This window comes from Lepisosteus oculatus, chromosome 1 (genome assembly GCF_040954835.1).
Source record: "Lepisosteus oculatus isolate fLepOcu1 chromosome 1, fLepOcu1.hap2, whole genome shotgun sequence".
NCBI lineage: Eukaryota > Metazoa > Chordata > Actinopteri > Semionotiformes > Lepisosteidae > Lepisosteus > Lepisosteus oculatus.
In genome coordinates, this window is record NC_090696.1 from 36,118,360 (window position 1) to 36,138,982 (window position 20,623).

General features: G+C 37.5%; 2 protein-coding genes across 12 annotated transcripts in view; one reads left to right on the top strand and one right to left on the bottom strand.

Moving 5' to 3' along the window:
* The window catches only part of jade1 (jade family PHD finger 1), a 50,194-nt gene extending 46,325 nt beyond the window's left edge, over nucleotides 1–3,869 (top strand). For 6 of the 8 annotated variants that reach the window (XM_015344875.2, XM_015344874.2, XM_015344873.2 and 3 more), the window contains one exon: nucleotides 856–3,868. In XM_015344875.2, the coding sequence (XP_015200361.2) occupies nucleotides 856–1,817 (962 nt within the window). In that variant the 3' untranslated portion in view covers nucleotides 1,818–3,868. Of the gene's footprint in view, nucleotides 1–855 lie in introns of all 8 variants that reach the window. The other 2 variants (XM_006629702.3, XM_015344872.2) reach the window with 2 other exon arrangements.
* A 3,403-nt stretch (nucleotides 3,870–7,272) lies between these two features.
* Nucleotides 7,273–20,623, bottom strand: part of sclt1 (sodium channel and clathrin linker 1) — a 132,001-nt gene continuing 118,650 nt past the window's right edge. For all 4 annotated transcript variants that reach the window (XM_069189849.1, XM_006629701.3, XM_015344882.2 and 1 more), the window contains 5 exons: nucleotides 19,131–19,323; nucleotides 18,073–18,269; nucleotides 9,477–9,555; nucleotides 8,058–8,153; nucleotides 7,273–7,401 (listed from right to left, as the gene is read on the bottom strand). In XM_069189849.1, the coding sequence (XP_069045950.1) occupies nucleotides 7,339–7,401; nucleotides 8,058–8,153; nucleotides 9,477–9,555; nucleotides 18,073–18,269; nucleotides 19,131–19,323 (628 nt within the window). In that variant the 3' untranslated portion in view covers nucleotides 7,273–7,338. The remainder of the gene's footprint in view (nucleotides 7,402–8,057; nucleotides 8,154–9,476; nucleotides 9,556–18,072; nucleotides 18,270–19,130; nucleotides 19,324–20,623) is intronic.

The following is a 20,623-nucleotide window of genomic DNA, read 5'->3' on the forward strand; positions in this document are numbered from 1 at the left end:
GGTTTGGTATAAATCACTGTACTTTTTTTAAACGGGAGCTATCTTTGTCAAAGCTGTGCATGTATGGGAAGAGGACATACTGTATACACCAAGTCAGTATGGTTTCATGAAGGGCAGGTTCGCTTTGCAAATTGAAAACGCGCTGTCTGAGAAAAGGCATGGGCTGAAGACAGCTGGGCTTTCCTCAAGTATAATGTCAGTCCTCAACCTGGCCGTAAGCCATGTTGAGTGTTGAGCTCAAAGTGCAGACACAACTGATAGCTTAACGTAGCACAGTTTGGAGGATACATATGCTGCATGAGCGGTAGTACTGAGTCAGGCTGAGCAGTAACATATAATTTCAGATAGGAGGAAATAAAACAGAAGAAAATAAAAAACAAAATAAGAGAGAACATTGGTTTCTCCCAGTCTGGGTCCCAGTGACCTCAGTGTCTGTTGGTTTTTGATCTATCCAAACCTTTTTATTAAACTGATCCCCAAATTTAACTAATCCTTTATAGTATTTTGTGGAGTTTGCAGTTCTAGAACTGTCAATTTCACAAATTTCACAAATGTCACAAATTCATAGCTCAAAAACAATGTTTTTCAAAGTGGAACGGCAATGAAAAAGGTGTCGGCAAATTATTAGCTCAGTTAAGGATTCAACTGAAAGTACAGCAAATACCTGGGTTAGGTTCAGAGAACCTTAAGGTAAGCCTTTCTTCAAAAGGGTTTGGAAATATTTTTTTATTTGTAACCGCACACATTTCAAGAGGAAAAATAAAAATACGAAACTTAGATATAAGGTGTAATAATTTGTAATAGTGTATTAAACAAGGCTGGTAATTTTTAAAAATGTTTTTATCATCAATCCAGGTATACCATCATCGATCCACCTGGAAGATGCACTATTCTTTAGTGACTTAACATCTGAAGCGTCCAAACCTGAGCCTCTTAAGTTTCCTTCGGAGCACCCAGGACACGAGACGGGGAGGCCTTGCCCCGGGAAGGGCTCACACAGACGTGAAAGAGGCGGAGCATCCCAGGAAAACTGCAGGAGTGGCTTGCTGAAGCTGCCAAACTCCTCCACTGAATGTGGTGGCCTGGCTGACAACAACAGTGACAGCGGGGGCACGAGCCGAAAAGTAGGGGAGAGGGCTCCGGACACTGAGAGGCTCAAACCCTTCCCCAGACTGCCTCACCTCAGGGAGAAGAGGAACGGCACGGTTGTAGGAGAGTACAAGAAGAGAGACGACGGCCACCGGCACGAAGAGAACGGGCACGAGCTGAGAGAGCGAGCCTCCTCGAGGCCTGGACACAAGCCCGCGCGGCCCACGGAGGACCTGATGCTGAAGCAGATGGAGAACAAGAGAGCCCCCCCACCGCCGCCCCTGACGCAGCCCGCAGCCAGAAACCCTGTCCGGAGGCCCTCTGGGGACGCAGTGCCTAAATGCAATGGCTCGCTGAAGAAGGCGAACTGCAACCAAGCGGTCATCGTTTCAGTGCCTAATACACCCACCAGCCCCATGAAAAACTGGGGTGGCTTTAAAATCCCAAAGAAAGGCGAGCGGCCACAGCAGACAGAAGGGCAAGAGGCTCCTCACGGGAAACTTCCATCCGAGGACAGGGCTGTCCACCGGATTTCGCCCAAAGCAAGGTCCAAGGCCCGGCTAAAAACGGAAGTGGAAAATGACGGCTACGCACCTGACGCTGAGCTGAGTGACTCTGAGGTAGAGGCGAAAGAAAAGAAGTGCCGTCCAAAGCGACTAAATGCGGGTACGCCCATTAACCGGCGCTATGGGACAGACATAATCCGCAGGAGCATTCTGGCCTCATGAGAGGGGGAACTGTCTTGGGTGTCGGCCAGTTTGGTTACTTGAACCACTGCCTGAACTGCGATTATTATTTTGTGTTTCCAGAATGATTCTCTCAAGCGATTCGCTTTCATGATTCCATCACTGTGCTGGTATTTATTTTTGTTGAATCATTTCAGTGTACAGAGTCTTAATCTTGTCATTGTAATTCTTCTGTTGTTGTTTGACCTTACTAAATGTTTGAATTCCAACACAAAGGTTACTGGAGTTGAAAACACTAACCCTGTTTGACAAGTTCTGCCTGAAAGTAAATGATAAAAGTGAAACTGACCAGCCTCAGTGAGTGGTGGGGCCATAGTATTGACCTTAAGTTGCTTTGTTTTTGTTGATTACAAAAAAAAGCACAAGTTCTTAAAAAAATGTTCGCACTTAAGTAAAAGTATGGAAAATCATTGGAATGCACTGCTGTATCCAGTTAAATCATTGTTTTCAATGTTAGTAGGAGCCTGTTAGGCACTGTTCTGTTTATAAATGTGATGTTTCTAATTTATGCTTTGTTTTGGACAAATTCTAATCTCTTTCCATTCAAGGTTAATGAATCTTTTCATTACCTTTTCATTTCTTTTCTTTAGTTAGGAGTTCTCTCTAAAACCGATAATGCTTAGTTCTCAGAGATTTTGCCTGAGATGTACAAGGATCATTGCAAAGAAGGGTGTGATTGAAGCAGCCACTTTGTTTTCTGAGCAGGGCAGTTCTGTTGCTTGTTGCTTCACGATGCCTGTGTTATGAGGAGCTGCACTTAGTGTCTGCACTTAAGACTGGAGCCAGATCTCTTCAGTGTAAATGCATTGAAATACAGGGATTGCGCGAAACCTTTTTTATACATATATCAGTGCATATACAGTAGTAGTAGTTTTACGTCTTGCCAAATACCGTAGGTCTGCAGTCTTTCAATTTAGCCCTTCCTTCTACTTGGACTATTTATTAATGAGCAATAATGAGGGGCTGCCAGCAATAAATCTCAGTGTCATCTGTTCATTACATCTGCATACTGAAGAGTGTCAGTGAATGTAACAAACTGAAAGTATTAAATGCCTCTTAAAGACACTTTGACACAGATTGTTCAGATTAATTCATAAGTGACACTTTCATGTTACAGTGAAAAAGATGACGTGAAAGCAGAAATCATAGCTTGCCTATATATCAGGGCGTCATTGACATTTTTGCTTTGTTTTTTCAATTACATTACTTGTAAAATGCTTAGCCATATTTTTCCATAGACTTTAGCTTAGTAAGATAAACGAGGAGCAATGAGGTCTGCAAGATGTTTGTGAATGCAGTTTAATAATGCCTGAGACTAATACACCATTCTGTGCTGTCTGTCATACTTGTTACAGCTGGAAATCCATTTTAAATCTTACAACCTTTTCAGTTTTACAGTACTGTACACAGTGGTTGGAACGAACATTATAACTGCTATACAATGTCAATTAGATTAGGCTAATTAAGCTTCTGTAAAAGTGGCATGCCTAAAAAAGGTAAACAAAGGGATATTTGTTGTGCATTTGATTTCCCATCACTGTGTTAAAGATGTGCATACTGTAATTACAGTTAAACCTTGTACAGAAAATTCTCACTATGTGCCTAGCTTTGTGTCCATTTGAGTTCAAGAAGCAAATAGATGCATGAAGCAACACAGGCAAAAAATATATAAAAAAAAGATTTATACATAGAAAACTATTTTATATGACTTGGCCCTTTGCTGTATTTATTTTTTTCTTTTTTCCATTTGAAGATATTTATATAAGTAGTTGACGACAACTGTATATTTTTGTTTTTGAATGAACATTTAGAAGAATCGTGCCTTTTTGTCTTTGTGAATAAACTGCTGTAAATTTTGCGATATATATATAACTGTCCTTCTCTGTGTTCCTGATATTTTCCAATACTGAGAGATTGTGTACGTGCTGAGGGTTGTATTTCACAAGATGGTTCCATCTATGAAAATGTCAAAAAGGAAATTGCATTATTCAGATGTTCACATCCCACAGTTACATGAACATACCTCTTCAGGCCTGGCTGATAATGGCGATCATGGATCCTTATTGTTTTTATCATACATGGATAGTGAGGGGTGGACTGAAATTTAAATTTCAATTAAATTAATATTTAAATACTTGTATGGTGAGTGCAATTTAGATGTGCAATCAGGCAGTGGAAGAGCTTTAAAAATGATGCATCTTTATTAATGAAAATTATTTTGAGATTCTAATCTTGGTACTTTTAAAGAGGTACATTTGACAATCTGATACCACCCAGGTTATGCCATTTGACTTCATAGCTTTAAGAAAATGGTTTATAGAGTTAGTGTGAAGAGGATTAATTATCAAGTTTAGCTTTTAAAGCTCAGGTAATGGTATTGCCATTGACGCGCAATCTACCATGTATATAACCATGCTGTGTGCACTGAATCACTTGAGCCGTGGAGACTGTGACTTCATATGCATACAGAGCTGCAAGTTATTCCCCGAATTGGCACAGTAATAGATTGTGAAGTCTTTTCCAGCTTGTCAATTTATTCCACTTTTAATCACAAATTACCATGGTTGGCAGTGCTAATGTTTCTTTAGCATCATCACATGAGTCATCCAGGAGCATTTGGTCTTTTGAGAAAAGCAGTTCTATAAGCCATCTTACTGGAGGGCTACAAATCAAGTAGTAACTTCATTATGTTCCCTGGGAATTACTGGAAATGTGCTGGTGACAGATTGCAATATAGTTGTCAGTTCTAATGCCACTAAAAACCAAGAAGAAAGCCCAATTACAGCTTTGCTGGACAGCTTACAGTCATGTAATAACCAGTAAACCCAGGCTATTAATGCTAGATTTATAAATTGAATTTGAGACTTCCACGAAAAGTTAATGTGAAATATAATATTTCAGAGACAAATGAAGTGAAAAGTACATTTTCTGGCTTTGGAATGTAATTTGAAATAACCCATTCCCTTACTACTTCAGTAAACACCAAAATGGGTCTTTTATTATTATACACACATTTTCTAGACATTTGAGATGCAATGTGTTATTAAGAAATAATATTTTCTGAGGCGAGATTACCCTTACACACACATTAAGTGTTACTTTTATAATAGACAATTCCTTTAAGGCAGGGCTTCTCAATCTGTGTCAATCCGGGATATTTCTGAATTTTGCTACAACCAGTTAATTATCCAATTAATGGGATGCAGGAAAAAAAAGTTTAGCAGAAAACCGCAAGTAAATGGATTCAAGGGAAGTCCTGTCTTATGTTATCATGTGAGAGGTGCTTTGGACTATTTTGTGCTTGTTCCATCAGGAACAACAGTGTTAATTTCTTTAGATGTAATTTCACAAATACAGGTATTTCATGGTGCACCAACAAGGCAGTAGTGAAGAGTTCAAAACATGCTCAGGATAGAGATCATAAACTACAAGCAAAATAAAAGATCCCCCTGCCCTTATGAGGCTGTATTCCTGAAAGCTGCTGAAAGCCTGCTCAATGTAAGCACAGTGAACAGAGTGGCATTTCTAGGCTTCCCAGTGTCATGTTGTCCTAAGTAGAAGGCATCTAATACATATTTGTAATAAGGCATATTGGTTTATAACCCAACAGTGCAGCCATTCATACTAACATTTGTCAAAAAATCATCTATAAATGATAAACTTTAATTGCGTTTTTAAGCCTTAAGAAATCAGTGACTGCTTAGACATTGCTTTCAACGACATGTCCACATTTTTTACTCATATCAATTCTTTGTTTCAAGACCACAAGCGTCGGCCCATTCTTTGAGAATTTGTCCCATTCATCCCTTTTCTTATCTTTTTAGACCCTATTTTATCTTCAGACTAACTGGTATAACTGGACATGGAAGTCGTTAAACTATTAGGGCCAGCACCTGACGAAGAAAGGTCTCAGACGGTCTTCAGAAGATTTAAACTATTCCACCATGAAAAAGAATCTGTTTTTAAAAAAGGTGAAACATGAAAAACATGAAAAAATGTTTTTCACACTGCCTTGGCATTTACTGATATGACTAATCGTTTCAGATTACGTCCAATTTTCTGTGTGCCCAGTCAAATCTTACCTTTATGCACAAAAGCCAAAAGGATATTAGATGTCTAGAATTGATTAGACGAAATCCGTTCGTCTGTGGCTTTGCCCTTCAGACTCCACCCCCTAAAAATCAATGAGGCCTACGATGCCACTTGACTGCACTCTTCCTTACATGTCAGGTAGCTTTGTGTCAGGAACCTATTCCAGTAACACGTGACAACTACAATTGATCAGTTATTTCTTTTAAAAACCCATCTGATTCTGGATGACTAAAAGGCAAGCTTATCGTATCATTGGGCAGCTGGTTTCCATTTAACACGTCGCACACGTGTGCTGAATTGCCTGGAGTAAACCCAATGCTGCCGTTTTAATTAAACGTGAAACAGGCTGCCTGAGAACTTAGGTAATCAAAATGCCTGCATACTCGGTGATAGTCCTCTGTCAGTCACAATATCCTTATTATTGTTTTGCCACGTTTTCAGTTAACAAAATTAACTGTTTATTGTAATCTGGAATTTATTGTAACATAAAACTGCTCTTTGTCAGTAACAATGATGCATTGTGATGTCATTCCTTGTTAACATGTACATGTTAACAGGAAAACCTACAATTAAACCTATAGATTTTTGTGTGCTAAAGTCTTATTCTAAATCATAAGTGTATACTATTATATCTTCCAGGTTTAAGAAAATGACTGTCTGCAAATATAACTGGCTTGCATCAGCTAGAAGTGATTCTCATGTATCTCAGAGTTATTTTGTGACCAATGAAATCAATTCTTGATTTGACCTGAATGACATTAATTTCACTGGAAACTTTGGGAACTACCTAGACATTTCACATTTTGACTACACTACTTCAGTCATTTCTAAAATGTTCAAAGTTTGTCTGAAGAATAAAAAGAAAGTCACCTGATGTAATACAACAAAATTTGATGTTTTAACATTATTGTTATTGCATATACTGTATGTTATTGTTGTATACCTTTTAGGAGGGACTAAAATTTGGCAGCATTCAGTTATAATCCCACCTTAACCAACCACCCAGCAGATATCTGAACCTGCAGTTCCTCTTGTACTGAGCAGGATCAAAGTTGATTCAAAGTTGATTCTCAGAAATTATTATTTTACATGTTAAAGATAACCTTGAAGCAGACATTTCAGCTATTATTTCATTTGATTTAATGCTTTCTTAGTAACATAATCCATTCACATCTGATGAGTATCTTTAGAAATTAAATTATCAGGACAATAAAAAGGTCTTAACAAATTATCTTTACATTATGAAAAACTACATTGTTAATTCCTTTTTAGAATGAAAAAAAAATTGAATTGGCTCAAATAGTCATGCTCTATTGTAAATACCTTCACAGAATGACACTGAATATACACCTCCATTTATAGTTTAATAAATGTCTAAAACAGTTCAGTATTGTATCACTTCTTTGCAGTGTTACAAAGTCTCCAAATCCACCACAGAAGCTGCAGTCTTTCTCTGGGAGGTTATTCTGCTGAGCTGAAAAGGCAAAAAAATAGAAAAAAAAGATACTTGGAAGTGAGCAAAAACATTTTAGCAGGCGTTTCATCATGTAGCCTCCTTTTCCTTTTCTTCAAAAAAAAATAACTTCAAAGAATATCCTATTTTCTGTAAGAAAGAGACTGATACTGCATGTTGAGGAAAGTTACTTTAAAAGAGTAATGGAATACAGTTACCATCACCCTGTCTTCAAACGCGACCAGAGACTGGAGATTTCCAGAACAATGATTTGCACCTCACAATTTGCTGCTGTATTTTTCCCACCCTCACTGGGTCATTCGCTCCTTTGCAAAACGTGGCCTGTAACTCGGACTGCTCCTCTTCAAACGCATTTCGCCAATCAACTTGCATCTCTCATCCTGAGCTAGTACTGTATATTTTATGCCCGTGTTCAGTTCAATCCCCTGTACAAAACCAAACTGGAGATGACCAGTGGTTAATCCAGGACACAAGATGTGTCTCTTCAAGAAGGACATTAAAATATGGTCTCAGGTGATATATTTGCAAGACATTTTCTAGGATACAGTAACATGATGGTTGCAGGCATACAGAAGGGAAAGACAATAGTTATAATAAAGGATCTACAGTTTTAATACACTTTTGTTTTTGCTCTGTGGTGTCTATGTATACAGTACCTGCTGCGAAGCTGTGAAGGCTCTCTGTTCTGCTTGCGTCAAGCGCCTTTGGAGTCGACTGTTTTTTTCCTGGTATTCTGCCATTTGTTTTTCATACTAGTTAAAGAAAAGAAAATATTGCATAAAGGATATTAAAACTGCAATTCACTGATTTAGGAAGACCATTCTATATTTCAAGACATAATTTCCATGATCCTTTAGTTTTTAACGTACACACGACACATTCAATTTCACTCAAGCAAATCAGGACCACTCAGTTCTAACACCCTTCTGGTGTCTCCACAGAATCCACCTCTTCCTACTGCACATGCAGATCCTCAAACCCATCCTTGTATTTACCATCACCACTGTATCTAGCTGTGCTTATTGAGTAAATTATAATATTATTATGGAGTGTTATAAAAGTTTTGCTTTATTACCATACACTACATTAACTACTACATACTGTACAAACATGAAGTCACCTTAGACAAGGTACTGTATGTTAGTTACCTTAACAAAATTACTTCAGTAGATTATTAATAATATTATTTTTATTAATAATACGGAGTATACAGCAGTACTTTGATAATTATTTTGCACATATTCTACTAAAGGTTGGCACAGAAAAGTTGCTCATGCAATTGACGTTATGGGCCATAATTGTCATAAATAACAGGTTTCTGTCAGCAAAAGCTGTAAGTAACTGGTTGAAAAATACTGCAGTGTCATAAGCAGTCATCCATCATTCCATGTGTTCCAAAAGCCCGTGTGTATAAATAGTTACAGAGATTTGTTTCTTTAAATAAGAGACAAGAATAACTCTCTACTTGTCACAGTGACTAACCTAAACACTGTTATTACTTTTAAGGGTTTTATTACTATACCTTACCACTTTTTTCTATAGCTTTGTCTTTGAGGTGTGATTTGAATAATTCATGCAAACAAGGTCTTAGGAATATGTTTTGAGTGCTATTGTTCGTTAGTATTTATCAGCAGTTCACACATACATACTGTACAACAAACCAGCAGGAAATAACACAAGAGTTTCAAGCAAAACTTAAGTTGGTTGCAAAACTAAAACAGTGTTTACAGTACAATAGCTGGGAAAACAATTACAGCAACAATATGATAAATGTCAAATAAAAGAATCAATGTTAAAGTAATGAAATCCTAGGAAGGGATCTCATTTGTTTCAGACATAAGTTGTGTGAATATCTAAAGATGTGAGCATGTCACAGGTGCATGATATTGCTATTGTTTTCTGGGGGAGGAGAACTGTAATATTAAACCATACAGGTATGGCTTTCAAAATGCTACGATTTACAAATGAGGCAGGAGAAGGGAAAACATTCATTCAGCAATTTAAGTTTTATTTTTTAGCACAGAAGTTACGATAAAGAAAACCTTGGCAGTACTAGAACCGATATGTCAGTTTACCTCGGCAATCTTTTCATGATCTGCTTCGAGTAGAGCTTCCAGTTCCTGAGAACGTTGCTTCTGACGACTCTGTTCCGCCCTGTCAATCAGATCACAGAAAACAGAGGTTCACCCTTTCAAACAGGCATGGGTCTTCCACGTGCCCACCCCACCCCTCGAGATATTAGCATCGCAGAATGTCCCATGTGAAGGAGAGGCACCTTACTTCCTACTAATGGGGACTAGAGCACAGACTGCCCATAGCCTAATTATCTTAAATGCTATTGATTGATTGGAAAAAGAAAAAAACTCATTCATGCTTTCCTGAAATTGGTACTCTTTGGAATACCTCTCAGGTCCTATTGTGAATTCTAATAGATCAGCTTTGCGCTAAAACGGAGCTCAGAGAAAATTGCATTGGACAAGGAATTGATTTGTTCAGTACTTCACCTTCATGGAGTTGTCACTGCTGAGTTAAGCTATCACACTGGTCTGAAGGACAGCAGACTGGCATTTGGAGTAATTTGTTTTCCACTAGGAAATGATCAGAAGTATTATAGCCTTTTGAAACTATAGCTTATGTATAACAAACAGTGAACTACTATTACAATAAATCATTACAATCATGATTTACTACGTATTCACTGTGATTTTTCTCTCAGTATTTCTTATTGTGGACAGATGGGCTTTCATAAACTGTAATAAAACAGTTTATGTAATTTTGCACATCCAAAATTCTCTTGGCTCTTCAGCTTTCCATTTCTAACTGATTTAGAGATCACTGAGAATTGCTCCTTTAATTACATTTTAAATGTAAATTTTGATATGGACTAGAGCACAGCAAAATATGTTTGCACTTTTATATTTATAGCATATTTCTTAGTATTGGTACTTTCCATAACATCAGTTATGAGAAATAAGAAGGATTTACAGATTAGGTCATAATCATCAGGCAGGTGAAGATATTGTTGGAAAAGGGTTAACAGAAAAAGTGTTATAAAGCTTTAAAAACAATGTGTTTTTGTTAAAAAAAGACCAATTATTTATTTTTGGACAGTGAAGTGGATACTGAACATGATACAGAAGCAATAGTCCACACTCTTCTGAAACCAAAAACTGTTACATCCTAATGATAAATAGTTAATGGCTGTAATGCAACTGCAAAAAACTAATGAAGCAAACTGTCATAAAGATGAAAGCTAAACCAGTGCTTGGTCCAATGAAGTGACTCTGTACTATCACAAGACAATTTGATTTGTGTACTAGTACCAAAGCTGATCTAAGATCCAGAGCTCTCTCTCATTTATGAATTCCCAAGTATTGTTAAAAAGTTCAAAGAGCATCTGTGTTTTAAATGTCTGTTTTGTAATACACTTACTTCTCTCATTCATCTCCGATTGCTAATTTATGGAAGTAGATCTACATGGAGGTACAGTTTGTAGCAAAGATTGCGAGATTCAAAACAAGAAAACAAGGAAATCTCCCAGTAAGCAGCAAGGCCTTACAGGAACGATCTACCGGATCTTCAGTTGAAAGATATGTCTGCTTCAGTCTGGAGGATTCTATCTATTGCAGCCACTAAAAAGATGGCTGTTGACATTTAAATGGACATGCCTGATACATGTATCATCTGAAAACATCCCCTTGGAACCTTCAGCCCACATTCTTTGAACCAGAGCTCACTACAATTGGCAGTAGTACAGGTTTCACAAACCACGAACCACAGTAAAGAAATGGTCTTTGCACTCAGTGTCGCTAAGCACTGGGCACTTAATTAATCTGAAATACAGTACAATGTGGCTCTGTTCTGTTTGAACACCACAATGCTGTAATGGTGCTATACAAAAGAACTTTTGTCCTTTTAATAGCTTAATAATGATTCAGACTGTTTTTATCAAGTAATTAAGCTTTTCCCCCCCCATGTTTTGGATATAACCAATGCTCTGAAACACTTTCAGCAAAGAAAAAAGATGACTTTCTGAAGTGCTGATCATACCAGACAAACATTTACACTAACACAACACAACATAGTGTTAAGACTGCAAATAGGTGTAGCTAATGCTTGAGCAGGCTGATTTTTAGGGTGAGGCCCAGATTAAGGGAAAACATCAGCACACCTGTGAATCACAAATTTCAAACCTTATAAAGTACATGATGGTAGAATTACAAAATGGTAGAAGCAGGGTGTACCTGACAAAAATCTGGACATGTCTATGTCAATTTATTGCCTATTGATGTCATGAGTTAATCTATGTCTAAATCACCCAGATGGCTCCCCCGAAAAGTCAGCCTTCAGTAGTGTTTTTCCAGGCAGTTGTTCGTCATTCTTTTTGGAAGTTATGACCACAAAAACACTGAAAATAACTTCACATACTCATTCTACAGTACTGTATATACACATCAAAAACCTCAAGAGCGTCATTTTGGTTAACTAAGCAAGTCTATGTCCGTGTCTTAATGCTCCTCAGTCCTGATGATGAAGGCTTGAGTCTCCTTCAGTTGACGTACTCAAATTCTGCATTTGTGTGTGATAAAAACTGAAGGTCAAATGACCCAGAATTGCAACACTGAATTAACCAACCCCAGCCATGAAGACAAAACTGGACTCCTGTATAGCACAGTCCATGGGTTGAATTACTTCACAGCTCACACCCTTCTGACAAAAAAAAAAAAACTCTTCCACTTTGCCAAAAAACTCTCGGCATGAGCTGCTGTGGTTTGGTAGTTTCAGCTTGCCTTGCAATTGACATCCCCTGTGGCTTCACCTGGGAGTCTGCGAGCTTGCATGGATGTATGTAAGAGCTGCCCCCCTCCTATAACAGGCGCAGACTCAGCTGTGGGCATGCTCTTTATGCACTGTTAAAAATCCAATTTCCCCGATTGTTCCCATTTGTTAGAGCAGCCTTCGACAAGCTTCATCCTTCCCACACTCACATGAGGACTGCAGCAGAAAGGACAAACCAATTACCAATTACCCAGTCATTTTGTATAAAAAAAAGTAAAACGCAAAAAACGAATATACCAGTCAACAAAACCAAACAGTGACTGGTTTACTCTTACTACCCCAACTGTCTCACTCAATGAAATGGGTTTCAAATGACTGTATTTCTTTAAATCAATTTCTTAAATTAAATTACATTCTTTTGTCTGATTTTTTTTCCTCTGAAAAACTGGGAGGGAATGGGGGAAGTGGTTTGTATTAGGAAACCTTCTGGTTCTTTAGATCTTGTGAGTCACATGGTAGTTGACAGCAGGGGGAAATGAGCAAATTGGATATCCTAAGGAAAGCGGAAAACCCATTATAGGAACATGGTTTGCTTTATTACTCATTAATTAATGCAGGATGAACAGGTATCACACTGAGTTTGCAGATTTACACTCTAACCCACTGACCTGACACAGCAGAATCCTTCAGATAATGAATAATTTATTGCAGTACAATTATAGGTACTAGTGAGAAGTCAATTCTTACACAGTGCACCTAGAGCCCGCACCCACCAAATGTAGATGATCAATCCTCAAGACACTGATCTAAACCATTTTTGAAAAACAAAAGCATTGCTCAAAAACAAATATGACTATCCACATTCCTACTCAGAATGACAGAATCACCAGGAAGAATAATCTTTATTATATGAAACTCCTAAAAATTGAAAAAAGTGTTCATTAACTGCATTAGCTTAATGATCAACCATTTCAATGCCAAAAATATTTCCCAAGAACACATTCATGTTTCCTGAGAAGTTTGATGACACCCAACAAAGTTTACATTAGTGAGAGAGTAAGGAAACAAAGACTGAATATTTTGACTGCAACATATAAACAAAACTCAGTTTGACATACTTAACATCACAGCAAGACTACATTAACAGCATTAAAAAACAAGAACAATCCTTTGTGGAATGCTGAACTGCAGGCATCTGTAATGAGAAAAAATGCACCTTTATGTGTCTCTGATCTACAGAGGAGATAATGCTGGGAGAAACTGTGTCTGACTGAACTCAATGCTGTTTCACTGTATCCTCGATTCATTTACCTGAGAAACATACAGTAAGTACTGATGTATTCGATGCAATCAAGTCTACTGGAAAAAAAAACAACACAATCTACACAATCAAAAGGAATAAACTTACCAGAATGTAAAAGACCATATATATATATTGCTCATGAATAACAGCAGACACCTTGGGATCCAACAACCTTTGCCACTATGTTTCTCTCTTAAAGCACTCATTATAAACTACGGGCCCAAGATTTTCGTAAGTGATACATGCTTATAGAAAGATTATCAACTGTAAAAGTGTCCAGGATAAAGTTTTTTTTATATATTTGGGGGATGTATTCATTGAATCCTCTGAATCCTTGAAGTCTAGTGTTCAATCCAAATCCTCTAATAAAGTATTCATGTGGCATACTCACTGCATTGTTAGCATTCTGAACGACCACCAAGGTTGGAAGAGCAAAGGCAGGCCGCTGTCAGATGATTAGTTCCTCGAGATAAGGTGCTTATATTTTATTACTTTTTTATAACAGGCGTGAGCCCTTCAATACTCATAAGATGTTTATAGCATGCACAATTTGCAAATTTTGTAAATTAAAACAAGTCTTTGTTTTCTAGATCTTTGTCTGTTAAAGGGAATACATCTGAATTTTACACTTGTACCACTCAGTTTGATTTCTTATTCTAAAATGGAAAATAAAACAGTCAATGAGAATTTATTCTGTCTTATGCATCTAAACTGCTAACCACAGTCCCCATCTTTGATATACTCAGCATCAAAAGAAATTTCTGTCTAAAAACGATAAACTCACCGAGTTATAAGGAAAATAACCTTTTTTCATAGCAGGCATGTTGACACTTTCTGTAATGGACATTACATATGTAAATTCATGATATTGATTAACAACCAACAATCCCAATCTAGTAGTGTGTTTGGCCATCGCTGAAACCGGTAAAAAATGTACTTTTGTGACCCATGGGTTGCTCCAGGCTGTCCTGCGGGATTTGTTCCCATTCTTCTTGAAAAGCATGTGCCCACTCACTAGTCCCTGAGCATTAAGGGATATCCTTCTTTTGAGAATCCTACAAATGTTCCATGAGGCCCGTTTCCTGGTGAGCTCACATCCAATGCTTTACTGTCACATTTTCGTCTTAAAAGCGAGCTGTTGTTAAAAGCGAGCTGCGTGAGGACCTACTAGATACCTTTGTCCAGACCTTCACATGTGGACCTCCCCATGGACTGGTCTCTTATACACAATTAGCATATGCGTTGGCATCACTCTCACTCACGTCCATCAGAGTGGTCTACACAAGGCCTGGATTTTGCACTGTACAGGACTGGGCTTAAATTCTGGCAAGTCCACCTGCGGTTGCTCTAGCATACCGCTAGCACAAAAGCATTGTTCTTTAGCAGGGGGGTATAGGTGCTTTTTTGAGTTTTTCTTTGCTGATTTTCACAAAGCTTGATATTCAACAGGTTAAATTACCTCATCACCTGTGCTCTGTCAACTCACTCCAATGTATTTTTATCACTACATATGTATGCTTTTAGAAATTAAATCGGCTTTTGATGCTCAGTATATTATTTTTTATATGTAAGCATGTTGTAGGTGCCATGGTAGCTAGTTCTGTTCATTAGTGTCTCTATTTTCAGTGTATTTATGTGGCTGGTTGGATATGTGCAAGTGTGCACTTCAACTGTGATGGACTTCTCTTTGGGAGTTAAATCCCACCTTGTACTCTATATTTTTGGGATAGTCTCTGGGGTGCCTCACCCCATGCCAGGAATAAGCAGCTTCCTGATAATGGATGGATGCTTTACAAGTTGTTAATTCTTTTGGGAGTTATTAACAAAGAAAATCATGCCAACGCACAATGCATCTTCAGATCAATCAGTAACACTGCTCATTGTTTACTCAATATGACTGATGACAGGAATAGTAAACAGGCGATCAGTTTTACGGTGTGCTGTGCAAGGCAATATACTGTAAAGCACCAATATTCATAGCAGAAAAGGTGCTCTACATGATTAATGCTCTTAGTTTAAGGCCAAATTTAAAAGTAAATTCTGTCTTAATGACCCAGGGTTTCTGGAGTTATACCACAGAGAATTTCTTACATAAGCCTACAAATGAGAGGCGACAATTTGTCCCATCTTGCTCATTTGGTATATTAGTTGCCTTAGGACAGCAGTAAAGAAGTATTGTTTAGGCTCTGGACTACAGACTGGGAGGCTGTGGTATATAATTATGTGGGGTATGCTGCTCAGATGACTCCAGCAAAATGCCCTGCCACATAAACAGCTAATCACCAGGCCACCATTGCACAATAAGAATTTGTTCTCAATTAAACTATCAAGTGTAATGAAAGATTACATAAAAAAAAATTATAAATGTTATCACCAATGTCATCCTACCACTTGTTGAAGGAGGCCAGAAGTTTTGGCTTCAACCACCTGTCTGGAAAGCTTTTATCAGTTATCCATCTCTCTTTACTTCTTTTGTAAGCAATTATACTTTGTGTTTCTATTAAAATTGATTTTGTGGTACCTACCCACCCAACCTGAAATCATCAGCTGTGGCTTTAAATCTCAGCTCACAACAATAACATACATGGGGAGTAGGAGGAGGTGTAGGCTAGGTCCCCCAACCCCCTAAACAACAAGCAGTTCAACTTTTGGCATGCTACAAGTTCAAGCAAACAAATGAACAAACCTTATTTGTTGTGCAATTTTTATAATTAATTAATTTGCACGACATTACAAAACAAAGGAACGAGTAAAGGTTTATTCCGTGCTGAAAAGAGAAGAAAGGAAACACAATGTTTTCGATGTGGAGCCTTCTTCGGGTGTCAAGAATAAGGATCCGCGGCCGAAACTTTGTGTTTTCTTTCTTCTCTTTTCAGCATGGAATAAACCTTTACTTGTCCCCTTGCAGCCTACGCATGCTGACGCAGCTCCCTACCTGAACTATTACAAAACAAATATTTCTGCTCTGGAATCAGTACAAAGAAGAGCAAACAGATACACTTCTGGGTTTAAAGGAATGTCATCAAAGGACTGAATCTCTGCAGTCTTGAACACAAAGGACTACGAGGGGACCTAATTCAAGTATTCAAAGTCTTCAAGAACACTGATAATGCTAGTCCTACGGAATCACAGGCGAAACACAAAGCATGGAACTTATGTAAAAACTATAAATGTGCATTTAAAATGATGAAAAACAATCTTTGTTGTTGAAGCTCAAACACTGACTCCTTGAATGAAATCCTTGGCTCAATGAACTATTGGACCTGCAACATACTCCACAGGCTGAAAGGCCTCCTCTCACTTTTGACCTATGTTCTAGAGTGACCCTGGTTTTTATTCTCCTAGAAATGTAATTAATGGAGGGCTAGATCTAGTTAAAAAAGAAACACTCTTTGATTTCTGGTTACACAAGTAAAAATGCGAGTGAGGTATTTTGAATTATTTGATCCAATAAATAAGCATAAAAGAAAATCAGAATTTTAACTATGCAAAATTTCTTGTCGTCTCATTAATAAAATCTATGCCAGTCGCTATGAAATGGGAAAATATTAATTTTAAATAATTGATCTTTTGGTGAGTTTTTCCCAAACAAAGTACTGGTTTCAAACCAGATAATGTGGGAACCAGATTGTTGGGTGAAATGTTCCCTTCTTGTTTCTAACCCTTCCTGTGTTCTTATAGAAATCAAACATTCTTTCAAAACCTTTTAAATTTATTTTTTGTCATTTTCTTTCCATGTATATGTTCAAGTATTTTCATTCACTTGTTTTAATAATGCTAAAGTTTAGAAGCCAAAACTGAAAAAAGATTAATTCTTCCCTGTCATTCAGCAAAGTAATTTTTGCTCAGTAGTCTAGAACAAGGACATTTAAACATTTTATAGCCTTTTTTTGAAACCATAAAAAGGTAAATGTCACATTTTAATTCACTTTTAATTTAGCTTAAAATGAAAATGAATGGACACATCTGATTCATTTTATAAAATGACCTAGTTAAGTAACATCTTAAAACCTTCTCAGAGCAATATTACTCACTAGACTTCATTCCTCAAGTGCAAATATTAATTACAAAGATGTGGCCTCAGTCCAAATTTGAGAAAACTAAGCCATTTGCACTTTTGCTGAAACTATATTAAATAAAAAAGTTTAACCTATTAGTGTGACACTGCTAATTAAATGTTTTTCTTCATTTATTTTTGCACTTTAGAAGCATAGCCCAAAGCATTTTAATATTGTAGTACCAACACAGAGCATGGGTTATATACAATATTCACTGCATTTCATTCACCTGCTGACATTAGGCAAGACACAGCAAAAAAAGATCAAATATAACATAAATGGTAAGTAGCCACTCCAAATTCAGCCCTTCATCCCAAACTCTGAACTACAAAACCTTATTATACTCGACACAGGGGAAATACATAAATGAACAAGGTGTTATGAACACCACCTGAAAGCTACCAACATCAGTACAATACAATCAATATGACGACTGTTTTCCACAAATCTCTGCGTTGGATGTCTTACAAAATTGGAAAGCAACGACAGTTTTCAATCTCCTATTTTGTGATTAAGTATACACGTACTTACTTCAGGCTGCTCATCTTCAGCTCAAAGGCTTCAGCCAGCTTGCGAGACTCTTCCTTCCAGCGCTTGGTTGTCTTCTGCTGGGCCATCAGCAGCCGACTCAGCTCGTTATTGGAAGCCCTGCTGCTTTCCTCCAGCTCCCTCACTCTGGCTTCCAGCCCATGTTCCTTTAGGGAGAACTCATGCTCCATTGTAGAGACCTGGGGAACCAACTTTAACACTCAATCTTTCATTGTCAAGAACTGAGCATATCTGACAAGTGCCCCTATCAGCACATCTCTTTATATTTTAATCACTATTCAAAGTGACTCCCTTGCAAGCCATGAAGCCATAAAATGGACATTATACATGTACCGCAACCAAAGTACATGTTTCGGAATAAATGTTCAAATCAAAGATTTAACAGAATATTCCTTAAGGAATATTCTGTTACCCCATATTTTGTATTTTGTACAGCTGTGTTACTGTGCGTCTCAATTTGGCTAACCTGCAAATAAAACAATGGGCTCTCATTACCAAAAAAAACCCACTTGACAATGTTGTAAAACTCAGTAGGAATCTTTTCTCAACAAAGCTGCATGGGGATATGACTATGGTACATCTGAGCCATGGGGATCTTGATCTTTTAATCTTGTATTAATGCCTACTAAATAAAAAAGGAGAAAGTGTCATTCAAATGCAGGCATTTGCAGATAAATTCAAAACCTCAAATAATGAGCAAAAATAGCGAATGCCGAGCCCTCAAACCCTGATAAGAAGGGCTAAATCTGTATGGCAAATCTTTGGAAGAGCAGACATAAATAATGTGGTCCTGAGACAGGTTTTGAAACTTCAGACTAAAGAAGGTTCTAAAAATACTATTATTATTAGAGAAGTAATGTCAATTGCTGCAAATATATACTGTGAGAGTGCCTCTGATTTACTCAAACCATAAACCTGCTTGTTCTACAGAACGTGTACTAAACATTTATTCCTCTGTGTTCCTCGTGGAAATGTGAAATTGAAAAGTGAGTCCCCAGCCAACACCTATTGGAAACCCTGAGGTCTGAAGAGCCTTGCACCTGTTGCTTTGCCATCCTCTGGGCTTTAAGGCTGGATTTCCTGAGGTCCTCCATTTCCTTGCGGAGCTGCTGGTTCTCCTGCTGCAGCTGCAGCCTCTCCTCGCTGACACTGTCGCAGTCCTCCCGGGCCACGGCCAGCGCCCCCTGCAGCTTCTGTACGGTCTCCCGGCAGCGAGACAGCTCCTCCTCATAGCTGGGGACAAGGAAGGCAGGAAGGCAAAGCCACTTAATCAAAGATACAATATAACAAGTTTCATGTTCCAGTAAAGTCCTTGTTGTGGTTTTTGCGCACCTATAGTCATGATTTACTGTACACTCATTTTCACTTCATTTCCATGGGCAGCTAACTTTTGCAAACTCTTGGCAGATGAATATGTAGTTAAGTGTAAAGTAATACACACAGGTAGCAAAACATACAAATCTAAACACACAGAATAAGGAACACTTGAAGAAACTACTTGTGAAGAAGACGTGGGTGTTTATATTGACATGAAACTATCTTTTTCTTTTTTTGGACAATGCTGGGGAATAATAAAAAGGCAACCAATAATAGGTTTAACAGATGAAAGTTAAAGATTTGATATTAAAACTGATGTCATATTGAATTTGCATAATTTGCTAGTAATATTTTATTTAGAACATTGTGCACAATTTCAGTCACAAAAAATTGTTAAAACAATTGCTGCTTTGGAATCATTCCAGATAAGAATGAAATTCATTCATAGCTTTAAAGGAATGTTCTACACTAACAGAACAAAAGAACCAAACCTTTTTATGCTTGAACGGAGAGGACTGGGAGGGTAGCCAGATCAAATATTCAAAATCCTCAAAGGTACTGACAAAATCGATCTTAATGAATTTCTTCAGAATCAACAGTGAAAAAAGAATCAGAGGACTCAAGTGGAAACAATGTGGAAATGTGTTGAAAATTAAGAACGGGAAAAACAAAGCGTTGTGGGAGTATGGAATACACTTCCAAATGTTTACTGTTAAAAACCATACCCTTGCTTCCTTTCAAGAATGGCTAGACAAAATCATTGAATTACTTATGATCTACCAAATAGCCTCCTTTCATTTATAAATTTTCTTCTGCTCTAAACCTGTGTGGACTTCAGTTGGTCTGAATTCTCCTAGAAATATAATTAACAGGTAGTTAAATAAGAAACATTCATGATTTACAGATAATCCAACTACATCGTGAGTGTAATAGCTAGAAACTTTCTTGCCACACACAATGTGCCTAAAAAGGCACACTGTGTGTGGAATACAGTTTTTTTAAACAATACTAAAATTAAAAGTAATCCAAATTCAATATTAATTGATATATCTAGATATATATGTAATCTTTAACATAAGGTATATAAAAAAGAGAAAACAGAATTTTAAAAACGCAAAATCTAATATTTAATAACTTTGTATTTTATAACCTTGAATACAAATAGTACAAACAATAAAACGTTAAATTAAATTAGCTGCTTTTTTGTGTTTTTTTC